The 20433-nt window shown below is 41.2% G+C and overlaps 1 protein-coding gene across 2 annotated transcripts in view; it reads left to right on the plus strand.

Annotated features, from left to right (window-relative positions):
• The first annotated feature begins 267 nt into the window (after window positions 1-267).
• The window catches only part of MAP2K6 (mitogen-activated protein kinase kinase 6), a 104337-nt gene continuing 84171 nt past the window's right edge, over window positions 268-20433 (plus strand). Inside the window, exon 1 of one of the 2 annotated variants that reach the window (XM_034412708.3) lies at window positions 268-507. In XM_034412708.3, coding sequence (XP_034268599.1) covers window positions 495-507 — 13 coding nt within the window. In that variant the 5' untranslated portion in view covers window positions 268-494. Of the gene's footprint in view, window positions 508-729; window positions 1224-20433 lie in introns of those variants that run through there. The other variant, XM_034412707.3, reaches the window with a different exon arrangement.

Below are 20433 nucleotides of genomic sequence, written 5' to 3' on the forward strand. Positions count from 1 at the left end.
CCGCCGTTTCCCTTTTGCAATGATAGTGAAGATCAAAGCATTCAACCGAATCTATCGATTGCCTCCAGGTAGATGCCTCCTCTTGCACACCTCGTCGACTATGAAGCCGATAGTCTTTTTAAGGGACACCCTCGCGTGAATATTCGGAAGAACTACATTACCCAGAAATCAACGCGCTAGTCGTGCAAAGGACGACTGCGCACTAAGACACTCGGATCCAAGTTTGGAGCTTTTAGCTGCCAGTCCTGGCCCATCATGTAGGTGCAGCACAGCTTTCCTTCCCATTGCAATAGCGGGAGAAACCCCACTTTGCAATCTGTTTTGCAAGGCGTGCAATTGCAGCTCCTTCCTCTGCAAGGAAATCTGCTGTGAGAAGTCAGAAAAACTCCAGTTGCATGAAGATTGAGCGCTTGCAGTTTGCATCTTTGTTGCAAAACTAGCTACAGAAGGCAAAGTCTTTTGTGTTCCCCTCCCCCATCAAAGCAGAGGGGAAAATGTCTCAGAGAGGTAAGGCTCGGACTTGCGTTATTTGCAGATATGCAAAAAGTCGTTCATGCATTTTGGAATTGCATGCATGCAATTTGCGGGATACCATTGCATTTTGAAGTTTGAGGCGCTGAATAGCTCTCAGTTGCATTTCCTGTTTAGTATCTGTGTGCTTTTTGCAGGCACACAAGCACACACACACACGCGCGCACATACTCGGGCGCGCGGCGTGCACGCACACACAGAGTTCCTGTAAGGCAGGCTTGCAGTTTAGTTGTGCATTGACGTTATTTGCATTCTTTTGCTGGGATTCCTGAGCTTGTGCTCCCCCCCCCTCCGCCTTTTGCAGTCTAGATTGATAAAGGGTTTTGTAAAGCTTATGCATGAGCAGCTGTACCAATTCCCCCCGCCCCCCCTTAAGGCCAATGCAGATAAATCTGCAGACAGTTTTCAATGCAGATTTAAATCCTTGCGTGCGTTTTAAATCTCCGGAGGAAGTGGAAGGTGAAACTTGAGTGGAGTTAACCAAGAATTAAATATAAGTCTCGGTTTCTATGGGAAAGTATTGTTCTGATGCCCAGTGTTGAGCTCATTTTCCATAGACTTGGCTCCCTTCCCCTCGTCGCAAGTAGTATGCGTATTGCAAAGACTAGATTTGAGAAAGTTACGCAGGGGGCTCGCCTGATCTTACTTCGGAACGCGGTTTTTGAAGATGAAGACAGAGCAGAGAGGCTTCTGCGAGTCTTACGTGAGACTACGGTTAAAGGTTGGGAGAAATGGAAAGCTTGCATTTGAGACGAATGCGGGAAGAAGTGCGACTTGCCGTGGCTCATTCAAACTTTAGGGAGAATTCGCTGAACGTAGGAGGAGCAGTTCTTTGAATCGGGGGCCCCTCTCGTTTCGGGGGTGGTATGTTCTTGGAGTTTTCTTGGCTGCATCTTGGGGGAAGAGTGGATCCGGGACAGAGGCTGCGGGATGAGCTCCGAAAGGCCACTTGTAAGAGTTGCTCGGTGAGTAAACAGCGCCTAAACAAGACAAGGACAGAGACAGGCGTCGCGGTTGGTGTTTGGAAAGGAAAAAGCTGGTGGCCAGCCCTCTATTTTCCCTCTCTCACGCGCACACACACACGGCAGGCACACAAACGTTGCTGCTTTTCGGGGCGGCCGAATTGCATAATTGATTCCCCGTTTGCTGCAGTGATCTCTCCCAGCCAAATGGAGGTTTTGGTCCTATAAAAGCTCTCGGGTCAAGTCCTTATGGCCAGGCTGTCTACACAGGCTTTTTCATCCAACGGGCTAATTTATTGAATAGTGAGAAAGGAATCCGTCCTTTGATACGTGGAGGAAGGAAAAGTGGTGTAACTTTTTTTTTAACGCCTCTCTCCAAAGCCTTGGAAAAACCGATGGAGGGCTGAAGTAAAGATAAGGTGATTTCTCACATTTTATCCCTCCCCCCGTCTTCATTTACCGCCAAGCACAAAGCTAGTCTTTTGCCTGCCTCTAGATTTCTGGGAAAAAAAGATTGCTTTGGCCACTCTGGTCTTTCTTTGACTGCTTTCCAGCACCATCCAATCTCAGCTTCCTCATATATTTAAATGTACAATATAGCATTTTCAAAGAGAGAGAATGGCAGCTATTTGGACATTGTAATATGGAAATGGACATCCTTACCTATGATCTCCTCCCCCCTTTTGAAGAAATGTGCAACTTTAGTAGTAGGTACTGAGAACCGGAAATATGTCACTATAAAAGTATCTCACTGTTTTCTGGGCCTTGATTGAGTGTGGTATCTGGTCTTAACAGTTTAATATTTGTTATATTCCGTATTTGAGAACTAGTGTTAAGCAGTTTTGAGGATGTTCCAGATCTTATTGGCATCTGAACTGCCCCCCCCCCCCTTTCTCTGGCTATATTGGCATCTATGATGATGACATTTTTCCTTGACTGCCATATTTAGTTACTTTTCTATTGTGTAGTAATTGTTTTTAATTGCTTTATGATTGCTCACAGCCCAAAGTCACTTGTTTGAGATGCGTAGTTATAGGAATTGAATAAATAATTTAAATAAATAAATAAATAAAAACGTGCTTATGAGCTGATTTGCTATGTGGTTTAGTTAGCACATGCATGGAACTTTACAGAATAACATGAGCTACAGACAAATTCCTTTCCCAAAGATCTTACAATCAGCACTTAGCTAGAGAGTGTTGAGGCCTCTTAATAAAGTAAAAAACAATGGAATTTTCTCTGGCCTCACAGTATTTTTCTGAACGGAAAGACTAGGATTTTGTAAAAATGCAAACTGTTGATTGTCCTGAGGAATATATTTTAAAAAAGAAGCTTGGTAAGCTGAACTGTAAGTTTCTAACAGTGGTTGATTAAAAACATAAAAAAGAAAATAAACCTTGCTACCCAAAAATAATATATAGTCAGACTTGCATAAAATGCAGTGGGTGTCACACTTCCCAAGAATATCTACGATATTAGTGAAGTTGTGGTTATATTTTGAGGTCAGTATTGTGGAATTTACTTTAGTCCACAACTCTATTTTCATCTGCAGAAATGGTTTGCCTAGATCTATATGGGAAAAAATTAATTACAGTACTAGTAACTCTAATTGTGGCTTGATCTTTGTTTATTCCATGTCCTGTCATCATTCCAGTGCTTAATTACCTGATGTTCCAATACCTCTGTTCTGAGAGTCATTTTTGCTCTCATAATGCAGAGTTGTTTTAGAAAATCTATGGCTTGTTTCATTTAATAAATACTTAAGGTATGCCAGCTGGACATCCAGCTTGGCTCCTTCCTTATAATGGATTTCTGTGCCATCTTGTTCTCATTTCAAGAAGATTTGGCAGGAGGTTGGAGACAGATTACAGAATGAGAATTTATCCATGTGGCATGCCATGTGTGGACTTGGCATGACAAAGCAGTTCTGGGTGGCCTCCAACTACCAGTATTGACTTCAGTGGTACTATTTTCCATCAATCATTTGAATAGTTTTCAATTGTGTCAATGATTGATTGATTGGTTGCCTAAGTGTCATTGTTGAATGTTAGTAATCACATTCTGTGGACCTCATCAACCCCTTCATGAAATTTCAGATTGTTCGTTGATCCCCCAAACATTATTATATGAAAACAATTTACTAAACACTACTTAGAGTAATAATATTTTTGTTAATAGGTTCCTTGGGTGCAATACCAAAATCATTGGAGTGCCACTTGAACACTATTGGCATTGACAAATTCATCATCAGTCAATTGCAGAAGGTAATTGGAACAATTTAGATTCTGCAATAATATCTTGTAACATCATCAGACTTCCACATCTGCCTAACCCTTGGGAAGGACTCAATAGGCAGATAAAAATGTCAAATCCAGTCTGAATATATGGATGACTGTGTGACAAACCATAATAAGATTGACCCCTTGGATATTCTCATTGACCCTTGAGTGTCAATATTGACTCCTTTGGAGAATGCTGACATAGACAGATTTTCTCCAGGTGGATCTGATCTGCCTCCAACCTGATTCTTCAGGTTTTCTAATGGTGCATCCATCATTGCAATTATTTATTTAAAACATTTTTGTAGCCGCCTATTTTATATTGAACTCTGGGTAGCTCCCAATTAACAATTAAACCTCCATCAATAAAACAACATAATACATATACCTATTAAAACTATAAACTTAAAAAAAAAAACTTCGGCACTGAAACTAAACTTTAGTGCTGTCCCTCATTAAATTCTTTCATCCACCTCACTCTATCCCAAGTGCTCAGGGAAAAGATTTAAGTGCTTTTTGGAAGGCAAGGAGAGCAGAGACCTACCATACCTCAAGGAAAAGGGTATTCCACAGGAGAGGGACTGCCATGGAAAAAGCAGGCTTCCTAGATTCCATAATATAGCAAAGGGAAGGGACTAGGAATGTGCCCAATGCATCTGATCTGAGAGGACAGGTAGATGTCCTTTGGAAGAGATGATCCTGCAGATAACCTAGCTTTGTGCTATATAATAAAAGTAATAACCAGCATCTTGAACTGCACCTGGAAGGAGACTGGGAGCCAGTGTTTTGAAGGGTTCTGAAGACCTGTTCAAATTACTGCAATGTGCTCTACATGAGGCTGTTCTAGAAGATCACCCAGAAGCTACAACTGGTTCAGAATGTGGTGACGTGTACAGTGATGGCTACTCCTAGGTTTACCTATGTAATGTGATTTCATATTCATCCTTAACAACATTATTTAAATTCCACAGTTCCTCTCGTTCCAGAACAATAAGGTTCAAGCAAAGTGATTCCTGATGTTCTTCATGAAGATGGTGGGAATAAGCTCAACTTCACATTGTGACAACTGGTTGGCTTTCTGCTTTCACTTAACGATAGCTTAACTTGAAAGTTTGTGATTTGTTCCTCAATCAGCAGCTGACCGTGTATTTGCTGTTACAATAAAACTGAGCCTTTCTACTTCTTTCTACTAGTAATACAGTTAATTTGATTTGGTGATATTCATCTGTATGCGTATGTAGACACAATTCTTTTAGTTATTTGAAGATTGTGTTGGCAGTGAAGAAATCATTGGATTCCCAAAAGTTTGTAAGAGAGTTCTGAACAGAATATGAATTCACTGCCTTACAGCAGTTGCGTCTTCTGATAGACTTGCATACCTGCTTTGCAGTTTGTGCTTTATTTTGCCTGTGACCTCAGTAGTAATGCTGTCTGCATGTAGATGTCTGTGTAGAAAACCAAAGACAACTTTGAAGCAACAGAGCTTTATGAGTGCAGATGTTTTAATGTTTCAAAAATAGAAGTTTTGTTTCAATTGATGTGCTTCCATAACTCTCATTCGTTCATTGTTGGACATTGGAAAACTTGATGTTATTTCAGGATTCTGGGAACTGCAGTGTAATGCATCTGGGAGGTGCTTGATTGCGACAGGTTGCTATAGATACAACTTTCATGTCTTTTCAGGATCAGCTCAAGTAATTTTCTCCGTGATGCAGGTTCAATGAAGAGTGATGTAGATAAATATTTGAACTAATATTAGGTGTGTTTTGAATTAGTTGACACTTGTTTAAACTGTGTGTATGCATCTGTAATTGTGAACTGCTATGATTCTTGACTGAGCCTGAATACAGCATTGCATGGGGAAGAATGTTAAATAATTGGGTTATACTAATAACTAGAATATATTCTATGTATCCCATCTGGAGGCTTTGCAATCCCTTAAATCACAAGGAAATTAATTTATGAGGTATCACTTTACTCAATAGCTGAGGAACATATAAACTATTAAGTTTACTAAGGTCTATTGGTAAACCACATTTGCTGCTTTTCCTCTACATACTAAGCTGTATAAATCATGATTTTACACATTGCAGTGGCTAGGTTTACCCCAAATCAACCAACCTACTTTATGTCTTATTATGTTGTGAACCCAGTTAGTATTTATCTTACTGTTATTTTGACCTTTGGATAGCCTCTATGCTATCTGCAGCTATCTGAATGTGAGAATTTACCTGTACTCTTTCGTTCTGTTTAAAAAGGCTTATTTGAAATAATCTCCATGGTGTTAATTCCAAAGAAAACCTCATGAGAAATAGCATGCATGACTTCTGCTAAGTGACTGTGCAAGTCCTGTGCCCTATCTTGCAACTAAGGTATTAGTTGAATGCCACTCAAGAATTAAAGTGAATATTTGAGCTTGTATTTTGTGAGCGGGTGAATTCAATCTTTTTAATGAACAGTCCTTTTAAGTATATCACTGTAGAGCAATTTACAAAAATCTCACTTTTTTTTGAAAGCTTATTGAATATGGACCTCTTCAGAATGGAATTCCACAGGTATTTGATCACTTCTGTACCACAGGGCCTGGGAATGAAACAACACTTAATAAAATTTCTACCCAAAGATGTCAGGCAGTAACCATATTTGCTCTGCTTTTTGTGTTATCTCAGTCATGTTCCTGGTGTAATGCAAGGCAAATGACTTTTTACAGACCCGTTAAAAAGGATATATACTGAAATAACACCAATTCTGTTTTTCACCAAAGGATAATTAGTTCTGAGTGCTTGCAAATTAGTACTTGGTTGAAATAAGTCACTGATAGTTATATTCAGTTAATGAGCATAACCAAGGCCAAGAACTGGAATTCTCTCTGCTGCAGTGGAAAATGTAACAGCACTTTGATGTTCAAGTGAAGAGTTCTTTTCCAATTCTGGTTTACGTAGAGCAGGGGTGTCAAACTGGCGGCCTGCAGGCTGGATGTGTCACATGCAGGCCATGCCTACTCCAGCTCTGCGAATGGGAAAAAAGTCATGAAACTTCACTTGATAGCAATGTAATGCTGCAAGTTTGACACCATGATTTAAAGTCTCTTCCCAGAGCATCCACTTGTTTTCACAAATAGCATTTTATTTATTTGTTTGCTTGTTTGTTTGTTAAATTTATTTGCTGCCCATCTCAATATGGGTCTACTGTGGGCTACCTGCAACAATCAAATGTGGTGGTGGTGGGGAAATGATTAAAAATGTAAACAATAACAAAGGAATAAAACAGTAAAAATAAACAGTGGAACATGAAATTAAACATTTAGAGACAGTGGAGCTTGGGCGATTAAAAGTTTTCCCTGTGCATACCAGGTAGATAAAAAGTCTTGACTTAACCTACACGGTAAATAAAGTTTTTTGACTAACTAAAAAAAGTATTTCTTCTCCTTTGACAACCCTAAATACACAGAAGGGCCTGCCTCTTTGATTATGGCTGTGACTTCATTCTGGAAACTGACTTTCAGATTTCCAAAGCAAAGCAGAAATCTATAAGCTTAAATATAGAGGCTATATAAATCCTTCCACTTGTCCAATGAACATAGACTTTTTGTACATTGCTGAACTGTATGTTGCCTCCATGGTAAGCGATACTTTCTTAGTATCATGGCTAGTTGTCTTCATGCTGCTGTATATTTTGATTATATGGCCACCTGATTGTGATGGAAGATTTTCAGTTTGTGTGATGTGGTCAAGAAATTTTGTGGCCATATTTCAGCTAATTGTATACTTCATCTCTGTCCTTTTTTGGTAGATTAAGTCTTAGTTGAATGGGTGAGGAAAGTCTCTTAAAGGAACACATGGCAGCCATAGTAAATTACCTACTAAAAACACTATTGGAATTAAACTGTGAGATCTAGCTTTTCATTTCCCATTTTATAGAATAAACTACAACTGTATGTATTTTACTACATTTTCTTTCTTGTCTTTCCCTTTAGATGTTGTTGGTATGTCAGTCGTTCCATTCTCCAGTTTTTATATAGCTGCCATATGCTTTGCCTGCTGCTGACTTTGAAGGCCACTCAGCCTGTAGTTGGTGCAGAACATAGTCCCTAACTCCTTACAGCTGAGAGCCAAATATTCTGTACAAGTAGTCCTTGAGATATGACCATAATAGAGCTTGCCCATTACAGTTGCAGTTGTGGCAGTTATTAGGTGAAACGTGTCACCTAATGCCACACCCCATCCTCCCTGCTATCTCCAGTGAAACATAAAATGAATGTATGGGTCATTAAGCAGAGTATGGGTGCCTCCTGGGTGGGAGAGATTGTTGGAGGCCTAACACAAGCCCAGGCCCACTTGCCCTGGGATTCACAAGATCTCCTCCACCCCCGAGAGACGACATGCTCCACTTCCCATGCCTTGGGACCCCTGTAGGCCTTTTTCCACTCCCACCAAATTCCCCAGTCCTTAGGCCTGATTCCTACCAGGGGTGAAATGCTCCTGGTTCAAACCGGATCGGGCAATCTGGTAGCGATTGTGGCAGGTGGTTTGGAGAACCGGTACCCTCTGTGCATGCACAGGTTTTGCACATGTGCAGAGGGTCTGTGTGTGTGGGGTGTGTGCACTTCTGAGCCTGTTACAATTGAAAATACCTAACCTGCTCTCTGTAAATATGTGTGCTTGTATATATGTCATTGTGTGATGTCATCGTGTCCCTTGCCATTGGTTACTACTTACCATTCGCCCCGCCTCCTTTGTATATAAGCCTTTACTCCTCTCAGATTGCTAGCTGTCTAAAAGTGTTCCTGATGAACAAGAGAAATAAACATTATTAATACAAGAAAGTCTACAGTCTCTTATATTGGGCCTAACCAGAATAATCAAACTAGCAACAGAGCCGGTAAGTGGAATGTAAGTGGATTTCATCCCTGATTCCTACCCCAAACTCCCTCCTCCTCCCTTATCTTTTAAAGAGCTCTGAGACCTTCCAGGGCACTGGAATGATTTCCTTCTGTGTACAACCTCTTGGCACAGTTCTGAAAGCGGCCATCATTTTGTCCCACTGCAAAATGGCGGTTGCATTTGGGTCGCCCCTACACAGTTCGGGACAAACTGCTTTATTTTTCTGTCTTTCCAAGATCTGCAGTGTTGGAAAACCTTTCTGCAGTGTATAGAAGCTTCCTATATGTGCAGACCACTTTAAGGCAGCAAATTGATGCAGTTTTGCTGGCGGCCACCATTTTGGCCCACCCACAAATGAGCAGGACAAAATGATAGCCACATTTAGACTGTGCAGCCTGGGTACATACGGCCTTCCCTTCTTCCACAATATGATGTCCAGAGAGCTTCAAAAGGTAAGTGTGGGGCATGATGGGCATTTGGAGAGGAGGCCCAAGTCCTCCAGAGTTCCAGTGGGATGGAATGGGAGAGAGGCAGGAGAGTGCTGTAGCGACCCTGTGGTGAGTCAGAAGAGTGAATAGTTGCAGGACCACTGCAGATATTGTAACCTTGAAATGGGGTTATATTTAGCTTTGGGGGGGGGGGGTTGTATCTCGACGATTACGTGTAATAGATGTTTCATTAGCTCCTAGTAGGCCTCTTGATCTTTTAAAAGGTCAGAAGGGGGGGGGGATTTTACTTCCTTCAGGCAGAACCAATAAATCCATTGGGATTGATGCATTATTTGAACTTGTCTTGAGGAAGTCAGTGGTGTCTAGGACAGGGGTCAGCAACCTGCGGCTCTGGAACCGCATGTGGCTCTTTCATCTCTCTCCTGCGATTCCCTGTCACTCAAAATATGCATCATAACTGCCAATGTGCGACACCCGCCGGCACGCTATTAATTGAGCTTTTCAACCCCCGGTAGGCCAACCATGGATAAATCCAAGAAAAGAAAAGTTTCAGAAGAAAACAGAACATTTCATTCAACTACATATGCTAGTTTTGTGGCTGCTCAAGAAATAGTCAGGCACGATGTGGCTCCCTGAACCACGATGTGGTTCTCCCATGGAGAACCCATGCCTTAAATACATCACTTTTGGCTTACGGTACCAGAGTGCATTTTCATGGGATTATGAATGTAGCAATAAGATTGTAGTTCAGAATGCAGTAGTTCAGGTTAAGATTTTAGTTTTTCAAATGTAAAACGGCTTGGATATCTGAGAATTATCTCCTTCCTCGCATCCTCCCTTTCTTCTGGGATTCTTGTTTTTTACTTCCTAATTTAGCCCATTGGCTTGGAGGTCTCCCATCAAAGTATTAACCAGACCCAGGTCTGCTTTTTTTTTTTCTCTAACTGGGACAAGGCTAGCCAGAGGTTTACTGCCTGTCACTGAACATTGATGTGCCTTCTCAGATTTTCTTCTGGCAGGTTTTGGTTGGTTTAGTCTGATTGATCTGTGATCTCTGTTTTGATTGGAGTTTTATTACTGTGTTTTACCTGCAGTTTATTCTTGTAAGCTCTCCCGATTAGTCATAGACCCTGCAAAGCCTACTTGATAAAACACTTAATACAGTATAAATAAACAGATGCCATGGTGAGGAAGATATGTCCCTAGATACACACACAAATCCCAGTGTATTTATTAGCATGATCCTTTAGAATCCCTAATTTTCCTGCCGTTTTGAAAGGGAGGGGTGTAAGGGACAAGGAAAAGATAGCTTAAAATTAAATCGCCTCCCTTTTTCTCTTTCCAGCCTAATACAGTATTGTGTGTCTTCTAAGGTAGTACTCTTTCAGATCTCGATATCTGAATCATATGTTTCCAATGTGGAATTAACCTGAGAATTGGAATGCTATGAAATCTAGTACAAAATATCCACTCAACCCTAGTTGGGCATTTGTTGCACTGAAGAAGGTATAATGATTTATATCTATTGCATGGGTTTTATCTGGTTGGGAACAAGAACCTCCCTTTTGTTCAGTATCTGGGAGAAGTGGTAATATGACAAAGGGGGCTAGTGGTTTTTATTGTTATTTGGGCCATGAAGATAGTATATTTACGTTAGAGATACGAACAATCTATTCACAAAATAGGTATGTAAAGGTGGAGGGGAAAAAAAACCTAATATAATTTCCGTATTGCTGATATTGTGTACAAGAGTTATGTAGACTGCCATTTAGGTTTTTGATTGCTGTATTGCTAGGACTGCTCTTTCCTATGGCTCAGGTTGCTGCTGATTCAGGTGATGTTTAGCAGACCGCGATGTCAAAAGTACATCCAGTTAAGATTTCTGCATTCTTTATCATTAGAATGAACAAATGTTACATTTCTATTTTATCTTCTGTTTCATAAATACAGAATTTGTTAAAAGTCCACAATGTTAGTCATATTTTAAATAGTATATCATGTACAGGTAGTCCTCAACTTACAGCCATTCATATAGCAATTGTTTGAAGTTATAACAGCACTAAAAAAAAAAGTAAACTTGCAATTACGGCCATTGCAGCATCCCCATAATCACATGATCAGAATTTGGGGGCTTGGCAACTGGCATGTGTTCATGATGGTTGCAATATCCTATTTGCAACCTTCCCAGCTGGTTTCTGACAGGCAAAGTCAATGAGAGAAGCCAGATTTAGTTAAGGACAACTTACTTAACAACTGCAAAGGAAATTCTGGTCCCAATTGAGATCGTAAGTCAAGGACTATCTATGTAGCTTCTGTCTTCAGTGTTTTTAGTTAGCAACTTAAGCTAATACTACAGTCAGCAGAACTTGACCTACATGATATTACGATATGTACACCATTACACAGAATAACACTTGATTTATTATAGGCATTCCAACAAGACAAGATATTATAACTATTCAGGGCTTTAACCCTATGGTTTTACATTTAGCTGTGCTTTCATTAGTTTGAGGATTTCTAAAATACATAAAGTGGGATTGTATACTATTTATCCAATATCTTTTTAGTTGAAAAAGTTCTGATGGCTTACAAAAATTTGAATAATAATAATAACAACCTTAAATTTATAATCTGAAACACAACACGCATGAGGAAAAGACATGTGGGAGGGATGAGGAAAACCACCCAACAAATGTAAAAAACTGTTTCTATGATACAAGTAATCCTTGATTAATGACTACAGGTAGTCCTCGACTAACAACCACAATTGAGCCCAAAATTTATGTTGCTAAGTGAGTTTTGTCCTATTGTATGACCCTTCTTGCCACAGTTGTTAAGTGAATCACTGCAGTTGTTAAGTAACAAACACAGTTGTTAAGTGAATCTGACTACCCCATTGACTTTGTTGTCAGAAGATTGCGAAAAGTAATCACATGACCCCAGGACACAGCAACCGTCATAAATATGAGCCAGTTGCCAAGTGTCTGGATTTTGTATTACCTCACTCCTTTTGCAGATCCTGATTTGATAATAGACGATTTTTGTCCAAAACTGTGCTCAATACATTACAGGCTACTTCCCATAAGTCCCCTAATATCGGATGTTAATAATCCTTGCAGTATGCTGTGGTGACTGATCAGTTGTAATTGAATTAATATAGATGTTCACTAAAAGGGTAGGTTTGGCTCAAGGATGTGTGAGCTGCTGAACTTTTGTTTCTTTTTGTGACATTAATATTAATATAATATAGTAGGTAGAACAATCCTGTGGGGGTGACTCTTTGTGCCAGCTTGCTGTGGGCTGTAGATGGTAGAACAAGCAGAAGGGACCAATTCAACTCCATTGGGCATGAAGGATGGTTGGCTGTCATTGCCAACACTTCGGTTTGGGGCAGGAGACCAATTAACAAAGCCACTCAGACTTCATCCCAGACAAATATTGCCCTCCAAGAGGATATAGTTAATTTACAGATTTTTAAAACGGCAATATTACATCTCTTATCAACAGTAGAGAGACATCTTGTCCAGGAGTTCAAAACTAAATCTAAATCTGAACATTAAGGACTTTTCCCTTCCGTTAGCTATTTATTACTTTTTCTGGGCTGCCTAGACTCTTCTAAGCCTTTTAACTTCTCTGTGATGTTTTCCATGGATCAAGTTGTGGATGTGTATTGTTATCTATTGTTGGGATCACAATTCTGTAAGTGGAATCATTAATTAAAAAAAGAGTTCTTTTGTTTCCCCTCACCCCAAAATGCATTATGCATATATGATCCCTCATGTGCATAGTATTTATGTGCATAGTATTTATGTGCATAGCTTTTGTATCTAACAAGTCTTTTTTTAAATAGCCATCATACAAATAGTTTTCACAGCTTGTTATCCCTTAAATTTTATTTTCCGCTAATGTCTCCTTTTACTATTCTTTCCTTTTTTTATCTTCTCCTTCAACAGTTGATGGATATATAATACGTGTCCTGGAAGAATTCATCTCCATGCATCTGATGAAGCTGATTATTGCCACAGAAATCAAAGTAATTTTTTTTTAGACTAAAGAGCCAAAAGACACCTTATTTAAATAACAAAAGAAGTGCATCTGTTCTCTTGTTATTTTTTTAGTGAAAAGTGCTGAAATTTCTATAGGCAATGCTTTTGTTTTTTTAATATGGATAGGCTCTCTATGCTAGAAATGTTGAACATACTGCATTTTATATTGCAGCCTACAATTTGCTTTTTATCTCTCAATGATGTTACTCAAAGATTACCACTTAGGTGTTCAAAGAGATTTGAAAATATCGGTTGTTCATTTTAGACCATCCCAATACTAGCCTTCTCCAACTGGGCATTGGAGTTTCCCCAAAAGTGTTCAAATTGAAAGAATAAATGTATGGGAGTGTGGGTGAAATCAATAGAAAATGCACTTAGTGAATAAATCTTACAGTTCTTTGTTCTAATCTTTCTCCTTGATAGACTGAGAGATATTTGTTTTGGTCTTCTTAGAAACTCATGCTCCTTCACATTTGTGGAGGTTGAAATGAGGGCAGATTGGATGGGCTTTAAATTCAAAGCTTCCAGACTTTTCACAGTCTTCAGTCACATTGCCGATCCAGAGGAAAACGTATGTCACCAGCATAAATGTCTTTATTTGTTCTATTGGAAGAGGGGTTTTTTTGTTTTTTTTTTAAAGTCAGAAGGTAAATTTGTCTTTGTAAGTAAGCCCCTGCAGGGGCTAAGATAGCAGAAGTGGCTTTCTCTAGCTGTTTAAGAAAATTGCTTTGCATAGTTGCAAGAACTGTCAAGAGTTAGAAAGTGGTGGAGAATCTGCAGTTTCTTTAACAGCCATTTAACCAGGGGTGAAATGCTCCCAGTTCGAGCCAGATCGCCTGATCCGGTAGCGGTGATGGTGAGTGGTTTGGAGAACTGGTAGCAAAAATCTCTGCCCACCTCCCATGCCCAGCTGAGCCGCGCGATCATCAGAGGCTTTTTTTTTCTTTTAAAAGCAATTTTCTTCGGCTGAAAAAATGCTTTTAAAAGTAAAAAAAAAAAAAAGCCTCTGATGATCGTGCGGCTCAGCTGGGATCGTCAGAGCCTTTTAAAAGCATTTTTTTACAACTTCGGCCAAAGAGGTTGTAGGAAAAATGCTTTTAAAAGTAAAAAAAAAAAAAGCCTCTGATGATCGTGCGGTTCAGCTGGGATGGTCAGAGCCTTTTAAAAGCATTTTTTCTACAACCTCTTCGGCTTAATCGTCAGAGCCTTTTAAAAGCATTTTTTTACAACTTCGGCCGAAGAGGTTGTAGAAAAAATGCTTTTAAAAGTTTTTTAAAAAAAAGTTGGCCACGCCCACCCAGTCACATAACCCTCCCCCCACCAAGCCACGCCCACAGAACCGGTAGTAACAAATTTTACATTTCACCACTGCATTTAACTATTCAGAATAAATCAAATGCATAACTTGGAAATCATTTAAGACTACACACACACACACCAGTCATGATGGTTGTAAAGTGGTTCACCATATGGCTGGATCCAGTTTTATTACCTTTATTGTGGTGCTAGTAAAGCATACACTGGTGATTAAGCAAAGGCTGCTGTTGTTAAGTGAACCCAATATTTGCTATGGGTATTTTTTTTTTTTTTTGCTGGAAACAAGATGTAAATGCCTATTTCTGGCAAAACAGTCGTAAAAGATGGTCATGTAATTGTAGATGAGTTGCTTAGTGCCCAAATATGGTCACATCAGGCCCGACATCTGAACTTTGAAATTGAGTCATAAGTAGCTTTTTGTGGGTCCGTCCTAACTTCGAATGGTCACTAAGCCACTGGTTATAAATCAAGGATTAGCTGTATACATACACATAAACAGCAACCTAGGGAAAGTATTTGGGAACTCAGAAAGACATTTTTGAATCAGGCCTATTTTACTATATATAATATAACATAACTGAGGAAAGTTCACTATTTTTCCCCCCCAGGTAGCCTAGAGTTAACTAGCTTAACGTCAGTTCCTTATGTGAAAGAGAACTATTTTCTCTACCGGCTTGCTGTAACTGACAACACCATGCTCCAAACGTAATATTCTTATGACAGAGCTGTCTTTTACTTTTCCCTTAATAGCTCTTGCATATCTTTATCAAAAGGGGCTCAGTGGCTAAGATGCTGAGCTTGTCGATCAGAAGGTTGGCAGTTCAGCGGTTTGAATCCCTAGCGCTGTGTGACAGAGTGAGCTCCCGTTATTTGTCCCAGCTTCTGCCAACCTAGCAGTTTGAAAGCACGTAAAAATGCAAGTAGAAAAATAGGGACCATCTTTGGTGGGAAGGTAACAGCGTTCCGTGCGCCTTTGGCGTTTAGTCATGCCGGCCACATGACCATGGAGATGTCTTTGGACAGCGCTGGAGATTAGCACCATCCCGTAGAGCCGAAAACGACTAGCACGCATGTGCAGGGGAACTTTTACCTTTATCGTTATCAAGGTTATTATCTCCATATTATTCTACAGCAGTTTATGTACATTCCTTTTTAGAATAAAAGGGTTAAGATGCAAAAATATATACAGGTAGTTCTTGACCTACATCCACAAATTTCTGTTGCTAAGCAAGATCGTTGTTAAGTAAGTTTTGTCCAATTTTAAAACCTTTTTTTGCCACAGTTGTTAAGTGAATTACTGCATTTGGTAAATTAGCAACATGGTTGTTAAGCAAATCAGGCTTCCCCATTGACTTTGCTTGTCAGAAGGTCACAAAAGGTCATCACATGACCCTGGGACATTGCAACCATCATAAATTTGAGTCAATTGCCAAGCAGCTGAATTAAGATCACAAGACCAAGGGGATGTTGCAATAGTTGTAAGTGTGAAAAATGGTCATAAGTCACTTTTTTCAGTGCTCTTGTAACTTTGAATGGTCACTAAATGAACTGTTGTAAGTCGAGAACTACCTGTACCGCATTCTAACCACTGAGCTTCCACAGTCATCTACGTTTTGACTCCCTGGTCTCTGTGATACATTAAATCTTTTTGTAAAAAGTGACTGCTATGGAGGATACAGGGATTATGATAAAGACAAGAAAAATAGATTTGGTTTACTCAGCCTTAGCACCTTTAAGATGTGTGGATTTCAACTCCTAGAATTCCCCAGCCAACAATGCTGGCTGGGGAATTCTGGGAATTGAAGTCCACACTTTTTAAAGTTGCTAAGATTGAGATACACTGGGTCAGGGCTTCTGTAATTGACTATTTTGGCACACCTTTGCATGTATAATGTTTCTGGTACAGCCACTTCCTTTTATACTCCAGCTTTTATGGTTGAGATGGGGTGAGGCGTTATAGATTGTCATGTGTATTACTTTAGCTGTAAAGCAAACAACTCATTTAGAATTGGGAATTGGCACTGTTCTGTTCCAGGAAAGGATAATTTGTTCTTACAGAAAAATAAGAAAAAAAAAATCAGCTTGTGGAACTAGGCAATAAAACATTATGAAAAAGAAAGAAGAAAGGATGTTACAGCAGCGAGTGCAACCCTAGTCCAGGTGTTGATGCAAAAGGTTCTTGCAGGACCACTATTGTCTTTTAGCTTTTTGGAGCTTTTTAGGTTGATGGATTCTGAATCTCCTCCATGGGTGCCCTATTATTTGCAGGAATACAATTTTCAACAAGGTAATTCATTGCAATACTGTTCATCCTTATTAGAGGATCAGGCAAACACACAGCATGGATCCTGGGTCTTGCTAAATTTCTGGCATTTCTTTTAGAACAAAAATCAGTTACCTGCTTCGTCCAGTTCCAAGTGGCTCTCAGTAAGCAAGCAGTTCAGACTTCAGGGAAGGTAACCTGCTGGCTGTGTTGGGGAAGAAAGATTAGTGGAGGGAGATACAGGTAATATTTGAGTGGAGCCTTCCCACCATGATCACTGTGGTCATAAAATGGGTCGGCCACATGACCAACCCAATTTTACAACTTCTTTGTGGTGTTCATGTGAATCCATAGTTGTTAAGCGAAGATCATGGTTGTTAAGGTTACCTTACAAGTGCAGTTTTGCTAAAAATGAGAAGTAAATGCCAAGTTTTGGCAAAACTTGTGAAATATAGTTACGTCACCATGGGAACAGTTAATTTAGTGACCATTCAAAGCCCTGAAAAAAGTGACTTATGACCATTTTTTACACTTATGACCATTGCAGCATCCCCATGGTCACGTGCAGTGGTGAAATCCTCTGAAGTCTGCTACCAGTTCTGTGAGTCTGCTACCGAGCGTGCGCTTTGTACACGCATGTGCGCCTGAGGCGCGCACAGCGCTAAAAAAGGAACATTTTGAAGCCTTCCGAGTCTGCAAAGGTAAGTAGAACAGTGAGGGGGAGAATCCGCTGTGCCATTAGATTTAGATTAGCTAGAAAGCAGGAAATCTGACGATTCTAGCTAATATAAATCACGCGTCACAGCTGATCGTTGCCCAGCTGATAGTTGGAAATATAGGTTCGCCTGAATCGGTAGCATTTTTTACTACCGATTCGGGAGAACTGGTCCGAACTAGTAGCATTTCACCCCTAGTCATGTGGTTTACATTCACATACTTGACAACTGACTCATATTGATGACTGTTGCAGGATCCTGGAGTCATGTGATCCCCTTTTGTGATCTTCTGACAAGCAAAGTCAATGGGGAAGCCAGATTCACTTAACAACTGTGTTACTAATTTAAGAACTGCAGTGATTCACTTAACAAATGTGAGAAAAGTCATAAAATGGGGCAAAACTCACTTAACACATTTCTCACTTAACAACATAGATTTTGGGCTCAATTGTGTTTGTAAGTGGAGGACTACCTGTATATATATAAAAAAGTGTCAGAAAAGAAGGTTGCCAGAAAATGAGCAGGGAGCTGCATTCATTTATATCTCATAAATCCTTAACCCTGATTCCCCAACAGATAAATATTCCAAAGAGTATGTAGACCCTTAATGAAAAATGTTTCCCTAATTCTGTGTTAGGCTGAAGTGATACTTCCTACTCCAGCCATTCTCCAGCGCGCTGCCTGGAGAATCCAAATAATGGGTAGTTCCTCAGCTTCATTGCTGGACTGGGTGACTGTTTCTTTAAGAAACATCCTTGGCCACTCCTCCTTTGCCTGGCTAATCCCCAGTTCATTCACTCAGTCAAGCGAGAGACTGGGTTTTTGCCTTGGCTCTAGCAATTTGGCTGGTGAAATACTTCATTATTTGGAATTTCCATCAAAATTCTTTGGATAACTTCTTCAGAGCGGTGTGGATTCAATATCACATTCAACGGCCCTCTTGTTACTGCGGCGGGTGAGTTAGCCTGGGGTTCTATCCAGGGGACTCCTCTCCGCTAATTTCCTAAGTGTAACAGACTCCTCGGAGCTCTACCTGAGGGCAACTCCGAGTGATTGGCCTGCCGCCGGGGCGCTGCGTGGGGGTCTGGATAGCCGGATTCCCCCCCCCCCTTCTGCCTTCCATACCGCTCCAACGATCTGTGGCGGCCGGGGGTCCCTACATCGCCCCGCAAACCCCCTTGATCAATCCCTTGAGGTCTGTAGCGGTCGCGATTTTAAAGAGCAAGCCGATCCCCTAATTTGTCTGCTGGCAGCGCTCGGCGGCTAAACGGAGCTGAGCGCGCCGTTTGGCTTTCATTGACGGCTTCGGCTCTCGACCGTTATGGCGTTGGCGGCAAAAATTCTAGCCGCGCGCCATTTTTAAACTGCCTCAGCGCTCCTCAGGCTCATGGTGATCTCGGCAACGGATTCCCTTGCAAACCGTGCGCGCCTGTTTGTTTGGGGGGAGCCTAGCAGCTTCCCTTTCCTGTCCTTTCTTCGGCGCTTGGCAGCGGAGGCGCTTGAGGGCTGATTTCAGCCTAGCGCCCGCCTTTTGTCAGCCCTGCAGTTTCCCGCCATTACTGTTGCTGGGCGGGTCGACTTTGCCACAGACTGAGATCTAGATGGGCTGGTCCAATGTGGTTTCCCATTTAGAGCTGAAGCCACTCCAGCCTCCCTTCTCCTAGGCAACCCTGGCTTTACCTTTGGGGCCAATGGTCTTTGGGTTTGTCACAACTAATTACCCTGATTAATTGGTTCCTTTTTTCCGGAGTTTGCTCTTCCCTCCTGACTGGTTTAAAAAAAAAAAAAAAAAAAAAAAAGAAAAGAAAATTAGGGTGAACTAAAAATATTAAATAATAGGAGAAGGGGAGCGCTCTAATAATAATACCTAAAAAAATAAATAAATAAATAAATAAATAAATAAATAAATAAATAAATAAAAATGGAGGATTAATTATTTTGCATCTTTGACTTGTTTCAGCTACTTACCTGGTCTGTGTCGTCGTTATGGCAGATTCGGACATGTCTTCCGACATTGAACAGGCCTACAGCCCCCCTGAGGCCAGGAAGAGAGCTAAAACCTCCTCCAGGGGCTCTAAAAGTCGTGAGGTCAGGGCTAGGTCTGCTAGCCCTCATACTTCCAAACGCTCCTCTGCTGCTGACAGAGCTGAGGAAAGGAAGCGTAAGGCCTTTGAAAGACAATATCTTCTTGCCCAACAAAGGGCTCAACCTTGTCATCGCCAACTTTCTCCAGCCGGGTCACTCCCTGTGCCTCAAGCTGCATCTGGGTCGGCGCAAGGCTCTTCTGATGTTCAACTTCTGAGAGCTGCGGCCTTCCCGCCTGTGGACCCAGGACCTAGTGCTCCTGCTGCCCGACCTCTGGAAAAGGCCCCTCCTGAGGCTACTTTTACACCAACTGCAGCCGGTCTTCGTACCTCTGAGGGCCTACAGCCAGCGCTTTCTAGGGATATCCAGGATCTTGTGTCTCAGACCGTGTCTTGCATCCTGTCTTCTGATCCCCACCAAGTGCCTCACGCCCCGGCCAGGGCTCAGCCTCCCTTGGTTCATGTCTGTGATGATCCTCGGCTTGCCTATTCTTATCAGCCGGATTCCCTTATCATGGAGGACTCTCCTTGGGAGGAAGAGGAGCGCGAGGAGGGAGAATTATCCGAGGATGAGGATCTAACTCCGGAAAGGCCTGCTTTTACGGGACTTTTCCGACCTTCCATGTTTAAGTCCTTGCTCCACAAGGCCAAGGTTACAACTAACATGGGGATTTCTCCATCTCAATCATCTCAGACCTCGGATCCCAATCCCCATGGTGACCTTTTTCTCCTGCACAAACCGGACCAGGATTTTATCCCTTGTCCGGAATTATTCACGGATGTGGTTCAAAGGTCCTGGTCTCAGCCGGCCTATATCTCGGCTCCCACCGGTCTTGACAAACGATTGTATTGCTCTGATCCTTCCTTCCAGGACCTAATCCAGTTGCCGGCTGTGGACCCCCC

Source organism: Pantherophis guttatus, chromosome 2 (assembly GCF_059756535.1).
Source record: "Pantherophis guttatus breed Tessera chromosome 2, ASM5975653v1, whole genome shotgun sequence".
In the NCBI taxonomy this organism is placed as follows: Eukaryota; Metazoa; Chordata; class Lepidosauria; order Squamata; family Colubridae; genus Pantherophis; species Pantherophis guttatus.